Here is a 22,902-nt window from a genome sequence, read left to right as displayed (position 1 = left end):
TAATCGTTTCATTTTTTTTCTATTTACATTCAAAGGCAACAACCCTCAAATGTGTATGAAATTTGGTGATAAAATTTCCACTATTACTTACTTTACTAAATTTCAAATTTCAAAATCAAACATACAGCCAGGTAGCTGTAAAGTTCATCAAAATACTCAGAACCCATTACATTTCAGTATTTTAAAGATATTCTCATGATGTAAGAAAACGAATCTTTAAGCAATGAGGTTGAATCTTACAGGTTTACACACATTTTTGCAACAAATCCGAAGCTTGTGTTTAAGTTATGTAGGAAAGGTCACGTAATCAAATGGGGCAGGTACAATAACTCAGTTTGCCGAGTTTGAATAAGTGATACATTTGTAACTATTCGCTACACATGTAATATCTGATCTGACAAGATAAAAGAAATAACCAATGCATTTTATAAGATGTTTATTATAGTCTCACTCTGCATGGACACAAATATACTACAGTTACATTTACATATAAAACATTCATGCAAACCTTTCTTGAAAGAAATATTAGAGACTAGGAGAACAAACATCTATTACAGAATTAAACTTTAAAATAGTTTCATATTAGTATCCTATCACTAAAAATTTATAATAACTACACATTATATACACACACATGCCTTTAGCCCTTGGAAACAGACAAACTGTATCAGTGTATCAGGGACAAATGCCTAAATGCCTAAAACATATATATTCTTTAAAATCATCCAGGATCTTATCACAAAATACAGGTTATCATCATCCAGTAAGTATACCATGCTTAAATTCTTAATATAATATAGAGATACTATTAGACAAATGGAAGTAGTGACAAATTATTTAAACATAACGCTGACATCCAGTGGAGTGGAGTAAACTGAAGTATGTAGTATCACCAGAAGTACTGGAATGTAGTGAGGAGGTAAGTTATTGAGTGGAACATCAAGTGAGTGAGGTAGACTGCACTGAAATGTTTGATGAAGCGGCGTATTGGGGTGAAGTTGAGATACTGAGTAAGAATTGAACGAGAGCAAAAATAAAGAAGAGCCCCGCAGACGAGCGCCATCGCTTGTCTGAAAAAGTCATAGTTCAGAATTTCTAAGTACAAAAAGGACCCTAATTCTGACAAAATGCAGGATAGAGTTATGTGTCTTGGCCTACGAAGTCATATAATGATGATAAACAAGTATGCAATGCCTTAGCTGTTATAGTTATTGAGAAAAGGTGGACCTAAACACACACACACACACACACACACACACAAAGACTCGTAGTGTATTTTCTCAAAAAGTACAAAAGGGGTCATAAATTTAAATTAAGTGCATATCAGAGTAATGGTTCTTTGCCGATTAAGTCACCTAATGTTGATAGACAAATGTACAACGCTGCAGGATTTATAGTTTTGAGAAAAGAGGGACCTACACAAAAATAAAACAAACAAAAAATTAACCATTGACGACAATACCTCGTAGATTTTTCAAAGATCAGACGAGCTAAAAAGGCAAATAGTTTTCCGTAATATCAGATATTAAATGTGATACAGTATGAAATGTTTCCAAAGACCAATGCATAATTACTTAAAGATCATCCATATCGTTCTATTTTCCTTCCGTTTAAGATATTAAAACAGATTTTGGCACTTAAAAATACAATGTCTGTGTTTGAGAGCAAATACCCAACCTTATCAATATCAGTAAGTTCTGTAAAATTAGTATTAAAGTTTGAAGCTGTTAGAAATCAGTTCTACTCGGAAAGTGCTATACAACGGACAATGTAATAGAACATGTATTTCTTCTTCAACAGAATCTCTACAGTGAAAACAAGTTCGTTCCTCCGCCGGTATACTATTATATCATCCTAGCTCAATACCAACTGGGGCTGTGCCACTTCTGAACTAATGCACCCCTATATGATCTATTAAAGACTGCTGTACAATACTGCTCTGTATAAAAACTTTGAATGTTTTATATAATCTAAGCTTGTTTCTTCCTATTCCATTCCGTGCAGTATCTCTACTCCAGTCTTGTATAAAATCATCAAGAATTCTAGGTAGCATGTTACTAAATACATCAACTTTATGAAATGCTGTTTCAATATTACAAAATATATCACATCTTTATATGTAACAAGGGACAAAACGGATTACTACTTTTATATGTTCTCATTCGAAAATAAATGCCATACCTTTCCAGTTCGAACTCTGATTCTAATATGGCTTACAATGCTTTAATCATCACAACGATGTTATGCTGAGGTCACGTCTACGTGATATTTAGCGCCATGTACGCATCAAGAAATAGCGCTTTCAAATTTCATGAAATATTTTACTTAATAACATGTCACATTGCATAAATGTTTTGATTAATTTATACACATACTGATACACATTTCCGGTCCTGGCGTGTTTTAACAAATACCTACTATTGGCGTCATGCTTGCGCGAGGAAACAGTTCAATCATATTTGATATAAATTTTACAATAAAGAACATATTAGAATCGAAATAATTCATAGCCAAACAGTGTGATTGGGGCGAGCCGAGAAAACACATCTTTGTCAGTGTTTATCACAAAACAAAAAGAAACAAGAGGGTCATGATGACCCTGGATCGCTCACCTGAGAAATATGAGCTACATGTTTCAAATGTCAAACTGATGAGTTTTAGAAATTTTTTGGAAGATTTTCCGATGTACAATCAAGTAATCTAGGCCTTCTGGTTTATTTTTAGCAAATTTATGAGGTTTTCCCTATGTACAATCAAGTAACCCCTGGGGCTGGGTCAGTTTTACCGTGGGGGTCAAGATTTGAACAAATTTTGTAGAGGTCCACTAGGCAATGCTACATGTAAATATCTAAGCTCTAGGCCTTCTGGGTTTTTTTTTAGAAAATTTTGAAGATTTTTCTATGTATAATCAAGTAACCCCTTGGGGTTGAGTCAATTTTACCCTGGGGGTCAAGATTTGAACAAATTTTGTAGAGGTCCACTAGGCAATGCTACATGTCAAATATCTAAGCTCTAGGCCTTCTGGTTTATTTTTAGAAATTTTTTGAAGATATTTCTATGTACAATCAAGTAACCCAATGGAGCGGGCTCAATTTGACCCCAGGGTCATGATTTGAACAAATTTTGTAGAAGTCTACTAGGCAATGCTACATGTCAAATATCTAAGATTTAGGCCTTCTCACCAGGTTTATTTTTAGAAAATTTTAAAGATTTTTCTATATACAATCAAGTAACCCATGGGGCGGGGTCAATGTGACTCATGGGGTCATGATTTGAATAAATTTTGTAGAGGTCTACTAGGTAATGCTACATGTCACATATCTAAGCTCTAGGCCTTCTGGTTTATTTTTAGAAATTTTTTGAAGATTTTCCTATGTAAAATCAAGTGACCCCTGGGGCAGGGTCAATTTTGACCCCGGGGATCAATCATGATTTGAACAAATTTTGTAGAGGTCCGCTAGGCAATAATACATGTCAAATATCTAAGCTCTAGGCCTTCTGGTTTATTCTTTTAAAAAAAATTGAAGATTTTCCTATAGAAATCTATGTAAAATAAAGTGACCCCTGGGGCGGGGTCAGTTTTGATCTCGGGGTCATGATTTGAATACCTTTAGTAGAGGTCTACTAGGCAATGCTACATGTCAAATATCTAAACTCTAGGGCTTCTAGTTTTTGAATGGAAAATTTTTAAAGATTTTCCTATGTAAAATCAAGTGACTCCTACGGCGGGGTCAATTTTGACCCCGGGGTCATGATTTGAACAAACTTGGTAGAGGTCTACTAGGCAATGATTCACACCAAATATCTAAGCTCTAGGGCTTCCGGTTTTTGAGAAAAAAAATTTTAAAGTTTTTCCTTTCGGTTGCCTTGGCAACCCGAGTTCTGCATGGAATTCAATTCTTTGAACAATTTTTAAAGAAGACTATCCAGAGAATATCCCTGTGAAGTTTCATCAAAATTGGCCTGTTGGTTTAGGAGGAGATGTTGTTTAAAGGAAAGTGTGGACGGACGACGGACGGATGGACGTATACAACGGACGGACGGACGTATACAACGGACGGACGGACGGACGCCGAACGGTGAGCGATCACAATACTTCACCCTGAGCACAAAACTAAAAAGTCGAAAACTGCTATTTGCATTCTTTCTTCATGTACAAAGATTTGAAGTAGATCGAGACAACCCAAGTTTCAAACAAAATAAAAACTAGACATATAGTGTCTGTAGCCATTAGTGCCATCCTTTATCTCATTTAAACTAAAGATATTACATCCTTCTTGTAATGTATAATAAGTATGCATAGCGCTATAAGCATCGCATCTGGATTATATGCTGAACTCCTTGATGTTGTTTCTGCCCTGTCTTTGTCATCGTTATCCTGAGAAATAACAGTTCCATTTTCACCGTATGCTCTAAATTCTTTTGCTACAACTATTGAAACGATATTCGAGACCTCTCCAACATTTCCAGCGGCGTCAATAGCCCTTACGGCGAAGTATGCTGTATTTGAATATCTTTGTTCCGCTTCTATTACAATTTTCAATGCTTCAACCTCTCCTGCTTCTTTTGGTATCAAACTTACATTCATCGCAAGGATATCCGCATTATCATACTTGTTCAGCAAAGTGTCGAAATCAGTCGAAATACGAAGCATGTACTCTGATGCTAAAATGTTAAACATCTTTATTATAGGGATATAGATGTTTTTTTTTTTTTTTTTCATGAAGCAGAATTACTTTAAAAATAACTTCGACGAAAGGTTCTATCAAACAATAAGTGAGATATGAACTTTCAGAATGTTCGGAATGAAATTTTTTCGTCCAAAACTGGTCGACAGAAAAAAAAAATTATATGTAAACTGATTTTAATTTATTTCCTATAAAATCATTTTGTGAGTACGAAATGAATATTGCAGATTTGGCAAAAGGTTCTAAGTAACAATTTATGTGCATAATATTTATCTTTTATAGAATTTGGTCGATCAAGTAGCTTTCACAAGCAGTGTAATTATCTACTGTAATTTCAAATTTAATAGTTGGTAGGGCCTTACTAAGATAAATAGGAAGTTTTCTCCTTCGCCAGTAAAGTTTTATAGTGTTTCGCTCTACCCCCTCCCCCCTCCAAACCCTTCCCCACCACCACCCCGACGTAAATTTTCAAACTTGCTTCACAAAAACAAAACTTGAATCTGAAGATATACATCTAGGAAACAACTCGGACAAACGCCAGCAATAACTTGCTGTTACGTGCAGGTGTTTTCGTAATCGTAGTTGTGCGCATACGCGTCTTAAAATCTCAGCCTATCAATTATCATTTTATCATAAAATATTAATAAACAAACCTCTGCCCAAATTCTTGTCATCTCCGGTTGCTGTCCATGTTATAGTGACGTTCCTTCGTTCTCCTTGAAGTGTGTCTTCCTTTACAATATGGTGTATATTTACGTCAGTAATTCTACCCGGTGAGATTGCATCCTTTTTCGCCGGATTTATATGTGACACATGTATCTCCTCCAAAATTTTGACTCTTTGAAAAGACTCGTAGTATATTTTCTCATGTTCAGCAGCTGAAATATGATCAAGGAAACCTAATTTTAAGTAGCTGGATCAAATTATATGCCAGTCATTTTATTACGGTGTGATCTGAAATAAGTACAGCGAGCGCGCACAATTTCAACAGCGCATTAGGAAGTTTGGTAAATATATGCTTCATTTTTCTAACCTTTTGGAGACACTTTGTGTCAGCAGCCCGGTAGTGAAGATTCAGTTGAAGTCATAAATGGCTGTAAATTTTCCTTAAACTTACTTTTTTAACTTATATTAGTAAGGTACAAGACTGTCTACAGTGACCAACCTATGGAGAATTTCAAACAGGTCAAGATAGACAGGGAGTCTTTATATACAATCTGACTAAAAGAGGTTTTGAATTAAGGCAAAAAAGATATGCTCTAGTTTGCATTTCATTATGGACCTGTAAACACTGATAAAAATGGAATATTTTAAATGACCTTTCAGTCTGCTTTACTTAATTTTCATCGATAAGACGGTGACGCAGTTATTAAGATCGAGAACCATACTCTGAGATTTGCATTGGAGAAGTTTTATCACTTTGAAAGGAGGGGTCAAAAAGTTGTTATAAAGGTTTGGTGTCTTGGTTTGGTGCTAAGAAATCATGGTCGCTGTACGCATCAGGCAGACAGGGGAGGGGGGGCACAAGAAACGAGCCATTTGTAATGTGAAATGGACCGGGAGGAAATAAAAGAAAGGTCAGTTTAGACAGAAAGTGGCTGAAAGCAAGGGGTCGCTAATGCAGTCTTTACTGTATATGTTTTATCTTTACTAGATACTGTACTACATTGTAATGGTACACATTCTAATCATTAGTGAATGTACCTGAATTAGCAATTGATGAAGCTGTGAGACTTGAGCCAATTTTAGTCTCCCCACTTCTTCCACCAGCATATACCTTGATATTCACTCGACCAGATCGTAAACACTCTGGTGTTATATAACCTGTATATACACCATCCTCAATGAAAGAATCTGGATCTGAAACATAGTTAAAATTGTTCTTCCATTTGAAATCACCGTTTGGTCTACAGTTTCTGTAGCACATTTGATTTTTTATTATTTTAAGCTTAGACATTACCATTCGTGTTATTGACTGATTAAAACACCTCTAAGAGTGAAAATGGGAACTTTAAAATGTTCAAGGTATTTTAGTTAATCGACAAAAGTATTATCCATTGTAAAATTCAGGCATTTTTGACACCAAAGTAATTTTCAAACTGAATATTGTTTATTTTCGTTGATTCAAGTTTCAGTATACGTTGGTTTATAGAATAGCAGTTGTTTTGTTATATTTCGAAAAGTAGGTTTGAAATTTATGTGAAATAAAAACCACTGTATAGAAAATAACTGAATGATGATATTTTGATATGCGTTTAACAGAGAACCGATGCAACGTGATGATATCAATCTGTCTGATAGTTTAGAATCAAGATTTTATTTTAAAATAGAATGTCACAAAGTACAAATCCATAACTTTTCATTTATCAGACTTAAGAAGGTAGCATTTGAAAATCTTTATTTAATTACAATGTATATCAATTTATTAATATCTACCTATGCCATTGTCTGTTAGAAATGTCTCGCATGAACTTCCGTCTGCATCAATAAAAGCTTTAACCGTTGCATTGATAACTGGCATATAACCCTTTGTTACGTCTGCATAAATGATGGGAAGTTTTCCGGATGTCAAGTCAAAGATAGATGAAGTTTTTGCCGAAACTCTGATAATATCATTGTCACTAACTACTGGTGTTGTCATCACTATACATTCGATCGCTTGATTGCTACCGTCTGTTGTGATGGTTATTTCATAATCACCCACCTATTCAGAACAATATATGTAAAAATATCTCATATAATGATTTAACTGTATGGCAATCTTTTGTTCCTATTACACGCTTGGTAAACAACAGAGCTACCTCTTTCAGAGGTATACGCTAAATCGCTCTGTCGCAACTTCCGAGCTAGTGCATGTCGCGATAACCGGCAGAACGTCAACAAAGGTGGGTGTCATCAAACTATTTGCATTTTTACAAGCATTGTTTCGAATATCAAAAATCGGGGAATAGTAGGAAGTGATGTAGATAGGATTTAACTTTACAGAGAACTTAAAGAGTTTACTAATTTACTCTTGATTTGTGGCCTTGACGGTGTTTAACCAGCTGATTTAGCAATAAATTTGGCCGTTTCGTCATGAAAGAAAAAGGCTTGGCAAGATATTGTTCTTTTTATTGTTGTTAGGAGTTTCGCTTGAGACTTCCCATCTGCAGCTTAACAGTGTGTGCATGATACTTGCATATATTTATATAAAAGTTTTATAATGTGATTAAAAAATTAGTCGTTCAATCATTAATAACAAACATGCTTCCCTTAATTCTAAAATAGCTTTAAGACATTAACTTTAAAAAGGTAAATGACAATCCCTGTAATCATACCTTATTTCTCATGAATAAAACTACTTCTTTGCAGTCAGAGACAATCTAACCCTAACCGTCCGCCACAGCGCCACCACTACTGTATAGCGCCATCACTGGTGCGAAAGCGCCACCACTTTTAAAAATGCTGATGTATTTCTTTTTTTAACGATAATGTATGTGTTTGTATCATACACAATTAGAACATTTACATGCCCAATAATGTTCATATAGTGTGTCCAAGCATCGAAATTTAGTTGGAATGCATACTGATTTCAAAATTTACAAACGTCGGAATCGTGGCCAGAAGCTCTTGACACCACATATTACATAATATCTAAACGAAATTGCAGTCAACCTATAGCAAAAAAATTCTTACGCGGAAATATATTCGCCGATTTATATCTGCATCATGGAATTGTTGATGGCTCATTTTCTTATCACAACCTTTTGGTGGTGGCGCTAGGGTTTAGTAGCCGTGTGCTAGCGAATTTAAATGATTTTAGTCAAACGCGTCTGATTGGTTCAGATAAAAGATAGATTGATAGAAATAAAAATTAAAATTCCAATTATACAGAAAGTTCTGAAGTTTATAATTCGATCACTTTAGTCATTTTGTCAGTTATTGTATGTGTAATTGAGGTTGCTAATTTATTGCGTACATTGTCAACACACAAAATGCCTGACGATTAGCTTCTTCATAAATTTGTCCTATAAATTTCATTTAGCTAGTAAATCAGCACGAGTGTTTAAAACTTCAGATTTTATTTCACAAGTGCATTTGAACGTGCTCGTACAATAATGAAGTCATAGCGACTCTTATACTTGTACAAAGTACATTTTATTTACCGGTACGTTCAAACAAACTGGCAGTGTCCTCAACGAAAAGTAATTATGGCATCATTGTATTCAGATTTGATTTTACAAGTGTAATACGTAGTGTAAACAAGTTTCAGAACCACTGCCACTACAGTTGTCGTCTTATGAAATACAGGTAACCCTTGCTTTTCACAAGATAATTTCACGTATTACATTTTCTCTAACTGAATTTATTTATTTTATAGAAAAGGTAGCATATGCCGAATCTAAGAAAATATAGCCGGCCCGCTTAGGTCAATAGTGAGAGTGCAGATCTCTTGATCATGGACTTTGAGTCTGATGTCCCTGACTATTTCACAGTGTGTCTGAAATCATTTGCATCTGTCTTCCATCTATGACACAATGATAAAAATTGAGAAGTTGATAGTCACTTACTGAAAACAAGTTAGTACTGGTGCTGAATCTAGAAGTTTTGGTAAAACGGCATTAAATACAAAACAAGCGAAATAAATGTAAGAACATACATGTATAAAGCAATTTGTATTATACAAATGCTGTATAAATATAAAAACGTGATAACTGAATTGTATCTCGTAACTGGACATAACTACTTTCCTGTTACATTCAGAACTGCTCGAGACTGTTTATGCAACACGGAGCTATCTCCTTGGCGACATGACTATCTCCTTCACGACAGGGCTGTCTCTCAGAATAAAAAGTGAATTTTTAGCTCGACTATTCATAGAATAGTGAGCTATTGCACTCGCCCATGCGTCGGCGTCCGCGTCGGCGTCGGCGTCGGCGTCCGCGTCCCGATTTTGGTTAAGGTTTTGTATGTAAGCTGGTATCTCAGTAACCACTTGTGGGAATGGATTGAAACTTCACACACTTATTCACTGTGACAAACTGACTTACATTGCACAGGTTCGATAACTCTGTTTTGCTTTTTTACAAAATTATGCCCCTTTTTCGACTTAGAAATTTTTGGTTAAGGTTTTGTATGTAAGCTGGTAACTCAGTAACCACTTGTGGGAATGGATTGAAACTTCACACACTTATTCACTGTGATGAACTGATCTACCTTGCACAGGTTCCATAACTCTATTTTGCTTTTTTACAAAATTATGCCCCTTTTTCGACTTAGAAATTTTTGGTTAAGGTTTTGTATGTAAGCTGGTATCTCAGTACTTACTAATGGGAATGGATTGAAACTTCACATACTTGTTCACTATCATGATCTGACATGCACTAAGCAAGTCCCATAACTCTACTCTCTTTTTTTTTTTTCAAAATTATGCCCCTTTTTCGACTTAGCAGTTTTTGGTTAAATTTTTGTATGTAATCTGATATCTCAGTATCCACTAATTGAAATGGATTGAAACTTCACACACTTGTTCACTGTCATGATCTAACATGCACTGTGAAGGTCCCATAACTCTACTTGGCATTTTTACAAAATTATGCCCCTTTGACTTAGCAGTTTTTTGTTAAGTTTTTGTATGTAAGCTGGTATCTCAGTATCCACAAATTGGAAAGGATTGAAACTTCACACACTTGTTCACTGTCATGATATGACATGCAGTACAGAGGTTCAATACCTCTACTTTGCATTTTACAAAATTATGCCCCTTTTTCAACTTTTGTATTCATTCAATTGACAAGGCTGTTGAATAGTCGAGCGTTGCTGTCCTCCGACAGCTCTTGTTTTACTCCCAAACAGTTTTCGGTACATTTTTTTGTTTCCAAATGCACTGTATACTTTACAGCTATCTCACGCCTATTTGGTTTGTTTCTTAATATCAGTTAAGATGCAAATATTTGACAATGAAAGTGCTTTCATGACAATACGGCCAAATTCACTGCTAAATCAGCTTGCTGGTTAACACCGTCAAGGCCACAAATCAAGAGTAAATTAGCATCTCTGTAAAGTTAAATCCTATCTACATCGCCTACTATTCCCCGATTTTTGTTATTTGATTCAATGATTGTAAAAATGCAAAAAATATGATGATACTAACCTTTATTGACGTTTATCGTGATCGTGCACTACCTCGGAAGTTGCGACAGAGCGATTTAGCGTATACCTCTGAAAGAGGAAGCTCTGTTGTTTACCAGGCGTGAATTAGAGAAATGAAGAAATGAATTGATTTTTTTTTTTGTGTGTGTTGGGTTTAACGCCGTTTTTCAACAGTATTTCAGGTAGTTAACCTAACCAGTGTTCTTGGATTAAGTACCAGTACAACCCCGTTTTCCGCAAGTAACTGCCAACATCCCCACATGAATCAGAGGTGGAGGACGATTTTTTTTCAGACACAATGCCTTTATCAAATCGTCACGGAGAACATACGCCCGGCACGAGGATCGAACTCACGACCCAGCGAACCGTAGACCAATGATCTACCTACTGAGCTAATCGGGCGGGAGAAGTGAACTGAGAACAGGTAAATATATAAAAAGCTTAAATTTAAAGCTTACCTATAAATTGCATAAAAGAAATCTAAAATCTTGGTCTATGTTTATCAACGGTCTAAAGCTGAAACTTAAGACTTAAAAACGACATCTTACAGAGATGTGTATAACTGCAGAATGCCCTTTCATGCAGTGTCTTTGCTACTTGTTCTTTTTAAATATTTGCAGCATTTTTAGTTTTTTAAAACGTTGACGAGTATTGGCTCTGAATAATCTATGATTCACTGTAAGGTGCAGTTGGAAGCAATTGATCGTTTTCAATAGATCACGACCGGACAATGAAATATAAAAAGAATCAAACTTACGTTTTAGAAGTAAAGAGAATATGAGAAAAAGGATAGATTATCTTCGTGGGCAAGCAAACAGTGTTAAAAGGCTACTATGTTATTATGATTAGAATTATATTGCAGCTTGTGTTTATTCCTTGACAATATCTCATCGATGTACGAATTTTAAAACGTCATGATACAATTTGACGTCAGTAACCGCACCATGTTTCAAGTATAAATTCTGAAATTCTAGATTTTCATTGCGAATAAGTGTGTTTCTGTTCATCAAAAAACACCAACTAGATCAATCCTTTTATAATGTCATGTTGGTGTTACCTGTGCAATTCCAGGCATAGTCACATCTGCAGTATTCCTGTCTGCAACCACTTCCGTTTGAAACCCGTTTGGTCCGTTTACTTGAAGCTTATGGATAATCGCTGACTGAGACATAACAACTACTGAAGTGTTTCTACCTAAACCCCGTTCGATTGGAAATTGTAAGTTGATTTCTTGCGATGTAACTGAATTAATTCTCTCCGATAATAGCTGAAATATATGAAATTCCAGTTCATTCCTTTTAAAAATTACTGAACCCTAATTTTCCGTTTAATAATCTAGCCCATGTAGCTTTTATATATCTGTTTAAGAAAAAGGAATTATTTTCTTGCTTGGGGTGATTTTGTTACCAAGACAAAATTTTGGAAACAAAATAATTAATTATAATGAGATTCTACTTCCCACAGCTGACTACTACTGATTTGTTTACAAGCATTCAACAATGAAAATAATACTTCAATATATACCATGACGGATCCTTGACTTGACGTAGGTGAAGAGCCACTAATCAGCAATTCCGTAAATGCGGTTGTTAAACTTATCCTTCCTATATTCAAGTAAGTCAAATGTTTTCCGCCTGTTTTCCTTGCAATTTCAGACAATTTCATATCTGACTGATTGTCCATCGCAATCGTATGTATAACGACTTTTTCTTTTATTGCCTTTTGCAGAACGGTAGGTATATCACCGAGGTTGTTTTTGCCATCTGAGAGAAGAATGATCTCGCCACTTTCAGGATTCCCCATCGACTCTTTCAGAATCTACGAAGAATCATTATACGAGTAAAGTATTCTAACAAAAGCTGTTTGTGTGTTTGTACGAATGTATGCGTTTAACATAATATAAAAATTCATCCTTGGTATGTAACATAAACAGTGAAGTGAAAGACATGATATTTATGAACAAATTAGCCCAAAGTGGCATAAAGTAGTGCAATGAAAATAAAAACATGAATATACGAGTATATCTGCCTTATAAAAAGAAAATTGTGTGTTACTTTTTGTATGAGACAGTTACGCTTTATTAGATAAAGCCCTCTCGCTTCTGTTTCTGTCAACGTCACTTTCCAGAACGTAAGACTCTTACGCCACCAATTGTCTCTCTAGCAAATGATAGCAACATGCGGAATTCGACAGTATGCAATATCGCTCATAGCCGTGAATTATTTTCCTTTTTAACGAGGTGTTAGAACGATATCTATGTTCCAGCAGCCTTTAGTTTTACAATATGGTTAATTTACAGTAACACGGCCACATTTAAGCAATACAGCTCCTGAGACCATTATTTACAGTCTATCCTAGTTGTGCAAACAAGAGAGAGAATATGAGATGTCATAATAAAATAATAATAATATATATGCCTTCTAAACTCCTTCAACTGAATATATGATCGTCAATACAATTATTTGACAAATATAGTAAGTATTTTTTAAATTTAGATCATTCCAAAAGTATTTTAGCGAATTAATACCTAGATTTAAGTAATTCTGTTTTGGAAAGACAGCAGGAATGGGAAAACAAATCCGGTGAAAATGTAACATGTACTAAGCACTTAGTGAACACAAATAAGTGTAAAATACTTGACCAGTTGTTATAGTTTTGAATGCATTTATCAACTGACCAAAACTCTTAAAACTACAAAACAGAGATACTCCAACTTTTGTCATGTTAAAATGTATTTAACTTATATGAAAAATACTAACATCAAAAACTGAAAATAGAACAATTGAATAATGTTGAAGTTTATTCGGTATTGCATTAGGTGCCAAAATGTATATCTCGAATTTCAAAATATGTTTATTTTAAATAAAGACTTCCACAATTTAAATTAGACTAGACGTTTATAACCATTAACTGTAATATTGCCATCACATGCTCAATACGTACAGAAAACGTTTATGTTGCTGTATCACCAAGGGAAATCTTCAAAACGTCCTTTCGGTCTAGATACAAATGTCTCGTAATAGATTTGTTTTCGGGCAAAGAGGTTTTCCTTTTTTATTTCTTCTTTATTCTAGACACATAAACAATTTTGCAACAAGAGGTTCTACGTGAAGGTATTTCAATTTGCATGATGCTTACTTTTATGGCTTTGGTAATACCGCAAGGAATGCAAGTGTGTTGATTTGCCACTTTCTTAGGTACAGCATCTTTGAGCTCTTCACGGTCAGCTTGTTTCACAACTTGTATCATGGGCTTCGTAATATTCGCGTCGTCGCCAAATGTCACTATTCCAAGCCAGCTATCTTTTGGAACAATATTTTGTATGATGTACTCAGCAGTCTGGTTCAGGTATGTTATTCTACTTCCCTTAAAAGTAAAACAAAACAAACAAGTTTTAATAAATCAGGTTACATTCAATTTCACAGTTTGTGTGACTTTTTGCATTGTAATGACACTATATTATCAACATTTCTGATTTTAACAAAGTCTGAGTTATAACTGATGTTCCAACTCAAAATTGATATATAAAACCGCCAATTTAAAATGAATTTATTTTAAAATGATAATAACGAAATGCATTGAGCAACGTTACACTACATTAAGAATGGTACATCTATTTCTTTTTTGTCAGAAACACTTTTTTCAAAATGTTATCATTTTGTAGTAATGTGTTAAAAAGATACTCTAATCTTGGACTAAATTTTTCAGACATTTTCTTACGTCCATACTCCAGGAGACGTCAAAAACAAACACTCTGTAACTCGCAGATTCTTGAATAAACTCAAATTCAGGAACAGTGTTGGTCGAGGAGGGTTGACTTTGACTATCTAAAGAAAACAAACAATGATTCCGCTCTTGAAATTCGAAGTCAACTTTAACTGAAGTTAACATAAAATGTTGTCAAAGTGAATAAAAATCCAAGTAGACCCTTTTCCAAACAACTGATCAGGCAGACAAACTTTGACCTACATTTATTTAAAACTCCACGTCATCGGTATAGATCATGTAGTAGCATTAGGCATTATAACAAGCCCATTTTATCAATTATCACCGACATTGAGTGCATCCTTTAGTGGAAAACTTTGATAGTCAAATGCATGTTGTACGGGTTTGTTTACATTGTAAAATCTAAACATATTCTTTCATGTTAATTTTTGGTATGGTTTATGTGAATATGTTATTAAATGGGAAAACGATGCCTTTGAGTGATAATGGCCCTGGCAAGGTGATAATTTAAAGCCAAAGCATTCGAGCTATTATCTTCTTCCAGGGCAATTATCACTCGAAGGCACAGCTCTTCCATGTATTTACCTGTTTATTACATGTTTACCTATTATTATTATTAAAATTATTATTATTATTATCATTATAGATTTATATACCTCCCTTTTCATGATAAACGTATATAGCAAACGCAGCCACACAGGGCGCGAAATTCATCCTCTACTAGTACAGACACAGAGCAATCTGACGAAAGACCTATGACATATGAAGAAACGTTAAGTGTGTCATTTATAGGCTATATATTGCATAAAATCAAATGTCTTGACAAGTGTACTAAGCAGCATAATTGAGAGTTGAAAATAAGTTATTTCAGGACGAATGCAAGACGCTATGCTTAAAATAACATAATTAAAACTGAACTATTCGCTGTTTTACCCCCAATGGAACGTCTCGGCGTCATCTCTGTTCACGGACGTTAATTTTCCGTGTTAATGTCAGGGCTATTATCGATAATGGCCCCGGGGCCAGTTATGATAATGTGATAATACGATAACAGGAGCATTTTCAGCACAAAACTGTTACTATTTATAAGTACTCATGTAAGAAAACTTATAATAAAGAGAAGGTTCCTATTTAAACCCTTGGCTAGTCTTAGATTTTGAATTTAGTAGAAGAAATAAAATGATGTATAGACTCCTTCAAAGTGTTGAAAGCAGAATAAACTCGCACTCTACTAATTCATCTACCTGTTGAGGCTTTTGATATAGACTATAACTGGTAAAATCCTAAAAAAAATCAAAATACAGGAGTTATCCAATTCGAGATATATTTTAGTAAACTGCCAGAGCATTTCCGTTACTCACGTTTCCTGTTGCAAAGGGTAAGTTTCATAACTCCCATTTATTCTCGTTAATGGAATATATTCAGTTTAAACAAAGTAGGCGGCGAATTTCACTTTCTCTTTGTATGTCCATTCTTTTGCCCCAAAAGAAAAATTCTAACCAAGTTACTACGACAGAAGACCGAATACATTGTCATTTTAAGGACTGCTTTAAAATCCTTAGAAATAGAGCCTGGTGATTTTATGCTTCGCTTTAAAACATGCAGTTAGGTAAGAACCATACCAACCTGAAACTATACATATAATCAAAATTTTGATTAATGCCTTCAAAGAATATGTACTTTTCATTTTACAAAATATTTTTATAAAATATATCCCACGTTTGTTTCCAATATATACACATAAAGAAAAAAAGGTGACAACATCCCAAGGCCATATTTTCGGACAAATCAGATGTTGTTTGAAGAGTTTTCTATTTCAAGCTTGCGGCCCCTATATGCAGCCAAGAACCGTTTGGCCAACTTTGGTAGACGACCACTCAAAAAAACACCCACGCCGAGTTTCATCAAAATCCATTCAGTACTTTTGGAGGAGATGTCGTTTAATGAAATTATTGACGACGGACGACAAGATGGACGCACGCATGGACAACGACTGACCGGCGTCGGACAGGTAAGCTAAAAATGTTGACCGTTTCCGAAAAAACAACAGGTTGGTAATTAAAAATTGTATCAGAATCGTAAAGTCATCACCTTTGAAAACAAAACCTTAGTATTCGTACAAAAATAGCAACATTACACTTTCGGTCTCGGTCACCAAAAACCCATTGGGCTTCTGAGGACATTAACAAACAAAAATATAAGTAGTATCTATATCTTGCAAAAATAAAGCCGAAAATCCAGGGAGATCATGGGCATAGTGGCCCAAACTATTTGAGTTAGTATAGAATCTAAATAATATGAACGTTTCTTTTAGCCCTGTTTGCCTGTAGAGATTACCTTTGAAGTCTTCATGTTCTCTCATAACTTCCCAGGCACTTCTATGAGCACATTTTTTGTTCTGTCTGCTTGGGGCAAGTTTGTTGTGCTGAAGTTCTTTTGCCACATCCGGACCCTCTTTGTCACAGAACATTGAAAGCTAAATGATTTCAATATGTATATTATGCAAATTAGAATTTACACAGAATATATCTACGATGTTGATTTTATACAAATTTAAGGTATTTATATACTAAACAATAACGCATATTTCATATATATAGAGAGAGAGAGAGAGAGGGAGAGAGAAAGAGAGAGAGGGAGAGAGAGAGAGATCTACGAATACGCAATTTTGATATAGTAGTATTCTTCATAATTTAAAAATCATAACACTGTAACATTAAGTCATTATCATTTTGATTCCATTTCATTTGGTCTTCGTATTTAAATAATACTACTCACTATAAAAAATCCAAACATTTCCATCCAATAAGAATAAGATATTTAATTACATGTTCAATACTACTCCTCCAAATTAGTTAAGGACACAGATGTGAACATTTACATGCTTTAAGGTTCTGGAAATCCATAAAGCTGGCACTGATTACATGTAGGTATGTCCACTCACTCGCTTCTAATAGTGCAGCCAAATTATAACTCAACTTCATAAAATTGTGCTATTTGTGGGAAAAGCATCAAACTTGTTTAAAATGTTAATTAATATTATCTAACTAAGAAAACGAAAGGAAGTTATATACTGTTATGCTGTAGCTAACGAACATTTTGATCTTTAGTATGAACTGTATAAAGTAATAATTAACATTTAACACATTTTTGTGATATGTACATAGAAAGGTTATTAAGAAACAAAAACAAGTTATAAAGCCTTATTTAGCAGCAGGCACAGCCTACCATCTTACGTTACTTTATAAATAAAGTTGAATATAATGTTGAACGAGTTACACATATTGGATTTCTACCAAATTAATGTCTATCCATTCACTTTGCAAATGCAAAGAATATATGTTTATTATCCAAGTAGTCAATTTTAACTTAATCATTTTTTGCCACATTTTTACAGCTATACATAGCATTACAGCCGTTGCAGTTGAGGCAATATCTCTTTTTCAGTATCACCTGTATAGCATAAAGGCCACGAAACCTTACACGATATTGATATCAATAGTGAGTGTCTAGCCGAATTCACGAATTCACTAGGCAAGCACACATCAAGGAACTTGCTCAGAATTGCAGAGACTTTTCCATCAATAAAAGAAATTAAAAACATACGGAATGACATAAACTAACACAGGACAAATCACTTAGCCCAGATCGGGTAGACTCAAAGTTTACAGAACATCATGTAATAACAAACTGTTTTGTAGATGTAACTCCTGCAACAGTAGATGTCGACATGACTTTTTAGAAATGTCTTGATGAACTCTAAACATTTATTACAAAATCTATAAATACATTCCATGCATTTAGGTAATAAATACATTCCATGCATTTAGGTAATAAATACATTCTATGCATTTAGGTAATAAATAGGGGGCCTCCGTGGCCGAGTGGTTAAGGTTGCTGACTTCAAATCACTTGCCCCTCATCGATGTGGGTTCGAGCCTCACTCGGGGCGTTGACTTCTTCATGTGAGGAAGCCATCCAGCTGGCTTACGGAAGGTCGGTGGTTCTACCCAGGTGCCCGCTCGTGATGAAATAGTGCACGGAGGGGCACCTGGGGTCTTCCTCCACCATCAAAGCTGGAAAGTCGCCATATGACCTATAATTGTGTCGGTGCGACGTTAAACCCAACCAAAAAAGAAAAGGTAATAAATACATTCCATGCATTTAGGTAATGCACCAAAAATGTTTAAGAAATCTAATATAGAACCAACAGACACAAAAGCAACATGCATGCGTGATCCCGGCTTCCACTCATTTCTTAAGGTTTAGGAAATGGTTGTTGATATCACGTAAGAGCAGCATCTAGAAAAGAACAAACTTCATGAGGGACTGCAGTCTGCATATGAAACATATAGAAAGTTTCCCTCAACTTAGTCTGCTCTTACGGAAGTCCATACATTGACCTAACGGAGTCAGAGAATGGCATCATTCAGTCTCTTGGCCAAGTTTGTTACAATTGTCACGCTACTGGAATAATCACTATTGGCAAGAAAACTCTGTGATAATGACTTCTGCACCATTATGAAGATCGGATGTCGTCTATCTAAGAAATTGCTACAAAATGGTTTGCACTGATAGGGAATTATCAATGCCTTTGCAGGCTTACGGGAAATACTGAAATAAAAAAATCCGTTGGTGCAAAATTGGGATGATTCATCGTTACTACACCAGTGCTTCTCAGTTGTATCTGTCTTTTAAGACATTAAAGTTGTGGTGACTAAGAGTTAGGCATTGCCCCGTATCAAGGTTGTATCATGGATGCATTGTTGCATGCTCAATCTCAATGCTGATAAAACAGAAACGATAATGTTCATATCAAAGAAACATCCCTGGCACATCGTTAACCACCCGATGAAGGGAAGTGATTCTGTGATGAAAGCAACAAAGTATGTGAGGAATTCGAGCAGTGTTAGACATTAACGTGGACACGTTATAACAGTTTAACTCTGTATGAAAGGCTGTATATCCATTACAACACAAAATAGGCAACTAACCTGTGATGCAATCAACACCCTTATGACCTGCCTGCTTACATCGCAATTAAACTATTACAATGCGTTGTTTCATGTTATTCATAGCACCGTATTGCACAAACTGCAACATATTCAGAACACAGCAGCTCGTATCAAAACTAGGACTTCTGATCATATTCAGATTACCCCTATATTGAATTAGTCCCATTGTACAAAATTCTTACTCTAACCTAAAAGCGTCTTCTCAGTAATTCCCCCAGCCTTATCATCAACAACATGATAGAAGGCCATAGGCAGAATAGGGACTTAAGAAGAAACCGTGTCATTGAAGACATCAACCTTGATGAAACTAACCAGAACTCTTTGATATTGTATGGTTTCCAATATCAAGTTCTTATGAACTGTAGTTTTCTTGTAATTAGTATTTGTTCCTTGGCACTATCCGGGTTCTTATATCAATACATTGTGTATCTCCCATTTCCCTAGAAATTGTTTGGAATATTGTATGGGTGGCTGCATTCTTTGGATGTGTTTTCCCTGTTTGACTTTCATCCTTGTGTTTTACGGTAGGTGGTCATTATTAATGTCATTAGATTCAACATGAGTAATGCGTTAGTATCTGCATGTTTATATTCCTGTTAAGTTTTTCTAATAATTCTACAGACGTTGAATGCCACTTTGTTGATAAGGTCTGGGATTCATGCCACTTTTATTTCTTATGTCTTGAAAATTACAGATTTTAAATCGACACATAAGTTCTACGAAAATATTACTACATGGATGAAAAAGTAGTGTTTACTCATTTTAGAAATAAACTAGAGCTGCTTTTGAGAAAAGCGAATGTCTCCCACAACTGCCTAATCACCTAAATAGCAAGTCAGTCTTTATATACTGTTTACTCACTACAATTCAAGGGCCATAACTTCAAAATGCCTGGACCGATTTGGCTCATTATCGAACTTATCCGAGGTCTTATGGTCAAACACATTTTGTTTCTTATGGTGAAGATCAGATGAGAAATGTTTGACTTATAGTGTGGACAAGAGTAAAAGGGCTGGTTTTTCGGTAATTCAAGGGCCGCAACTCCAAAATGCTTCGATCGATTTGGCTAGTTATCGAACTTGGCCGAGGTCTTATGGTCAAACACATTTTGTTCAAGTTTGGTGAAGATCGGATGAGAAATGTCCGACTTAAAAGTGCGGACAAGCTTTGTGACAGACACACGGAAACACAGTCCCACAGACTAGAGTAAATCAATATGTCTCCCACACCACTGTGTGGTGGGAGACATAATAAGGAAAGGTGTTGATTTCAATTTATGTAGCGAAAACAAACTAAATGACAACATACATCAATTAATTTACTAAGTAGTCAGAAAATTAAGTTCTTTTCTCTACAGTATGTGTCAGAATGTATTCGGATAAAACCGTTATAAGCATGGGTTTTGTTGTTGTTGTTGTTGTTGTTCATTTTAACTCAGATTATATTAAGTTTCTGTTAAGATGTAAAAGAAAATTAAACAAAACAAGCTGTCTGCAGCAAAAAATAGTGAAACTGTAACTAATGGAAGGAACTCGATATCTGTAATTATACAGTTAAGAAAAACAATTAATAGCTGAAATCTTTTCAGATAAGTATGTGTAATCAATATTTGCATTAAAAACAGGTTTGCTGGAAAAAAAATATTTTAAACTCACGTTTCTTTTTATTTTTATGAATTGTGGCAATTTTGAATAATTTTGGCTTTCTGTTTTCTTTCATTTTTTTTTTTAAATTGAGACACAATATCCTTATTTTCGACCGTAATTTAAGTATGAAGCTTTTCCGACCAATAGCATGAACTCTACCATATGACTGCACTATAGACTAAAGTCTTACATCAAACTAGCATTAGCATCTTTATGCATTAATGAATTGTATCTCGCTAACTTTTAGATTCTTGTAGTACATCAAACTTCTTTACTAACATTTTTATATGCAGATATTATATTCCACTCCTTGAAACCCAGCTTAAACACCAATCTAACAAAAGCATCTTTACAGGTTGATGATTATATCTCACTTACTTTTAGTGTCTGGTAATACATCACACTAGCACTACTATATTTGCTTTTGAGAGGATAGAATTTACAATCCTTGTGCATCTTAGTACTTGTAACGTTTGGGTTACATTTTTGATTGCTTGCTGCAATAACTCCTTGAACTGACGTACTACACCTGAAAAGAAAATTCCAAAGGTAACGACTGTATAATGGCTTTTGCATAATATAGCCCCGCTTAATGGGTAATTATCCACTTTTGATAAACTGGAAGTCATTCCGTAACAGCTAAAATCAGAACAAAGTCTGGACCCGGCATATGGAAAGGAAAATTATCCTGCGTACAAATGAAATCCTATGTGATATTTATAAAGACTGAAACATTGCTTTCTTTCATATATTAAAAAAAAATGATAATATAATTACCCAGATGAAAAAGAAAAGTTACTTTTAATCATTTCGCCAATCGTTATCGATATTGAAATTATTAAAGAAAACTTACCTAACGGGTTCCCATTTTCCTCCAGCTTGGTAAAAGTGGGGGTCCTTGTTCATTGGATATTCATCATATAATCCCCATCGAAGGTGACCCCACTCGTGCACAATGATCTCACCTGAATCATGGATTTATAAATTAAGTACTTTTTTTCTATTTTAAGTAACATCTGAAACACTACTCACCGTGAATCTGTGTATCAGTTTAAATGATAGATTGTGATATTGATAAAATTGGAAAAGAAAGTAAATTTCAAAATAATGGCTGGATATATTTGTCCATTATTTAAAGCTCTTTTAAGTGAGTCATCTTTTAATGGTCCAAAACTACTCTCTAGAGAGTACTGAACAAACTTTCTAACTACCCACTTTGTTTCTTCTTATTATCTGTGTCAAATCTTTCCACATCTCGATCAGAAATTGGACACTTTATTCAATGATTGTGTTATCTAAGCTCAACATAAAACTGGCAACAATCGGACGTAAATCTATTAGGTAGGTCGTGACAGTCTTAAAACGTCATTTTGTAATGGTTCCTTTTTTGGTGAAATTTACATTACACTAAAGCAATCTCCATGTTACTTATAATTTAATTATTTTTTATTTGTCTGGTCACAAAAAAAACGAATCTACACATCATGTGTAACAAATAGCATAATTTTTCATTCTAAAATAGAAACCTTTCTAATCCGAAAACCCCTCTAATCCGAACTTTTTTTCTGGTCCGAGCATGTTCGGATTAGACAGGTTCCACTGTACCACCTAAATGATTACAAAATATATGGGCAAAATAACTCTCAAAAGCTAGAACAGACCCTTACTCGAACATTGAGTACTGTTCTACAAGTG

The 22,902-nt window shown here is 34.9% G+C and overlaps 1 protein-coding gene across 1 annotated transcript; it reads right to left on the bottom strand.

The window, feature by feature from the left end:
• Positions 1-440: 440 nt before the first annotated feature.
• LOC123553937 (calcium-activated chloride channel regulator 4A-like) lies at positions 441-22,168 on the bottom strand. The gene is made up of 11 exons (XM_045343688.2): positions 22,061-22,168; positions 21,586-21,736; positions 16,884-17,022; positions 14,541-14,647; positions 13,959-14,186; positions 12,345-12,638; positions 11,878-12,087; positions 7,125-7,392; positions 6,393-6,548; positions 5,342-5,566; positions 441-4,665 (listed from the first exon to the last, which is right to left on the bottom strand). Exons 1-11 carry the CDS (start codon positions 22,111-22,113, stop codon positions 4,253-4,255), a joined length of 2,244 nt encoding a protein of 747 aa, XP_045199623.2. The 5' UTR covers positions 22,114-22,168; the 3' UTR covers positions 441-4,252.
• Between the last annotated feature and the right edge of the window lie 734 nt (positions 22,169-22,902).

The sequence above is a fragment of the Mercenaria mercenaria genome, chromosome 7 (genome assembly GCF_021730395.1).
Source record: "Mercenaria mercenaria strain notata chromosome 7, MADL_Memer_1, whole genome shotgun sequence".
Classification (NCBI taxonomy): domain Eukaryota; kingdom Metazoa; phylum Mollusca; class Bivalvia; order Venerida; family Veneridae; genus Mercenaria; species Mercenaria mercenaria.
Note: the sequence above shows the minus strand (reverse complement) of the source record. Positions and strands in the feature narration are given on the sequence as shown.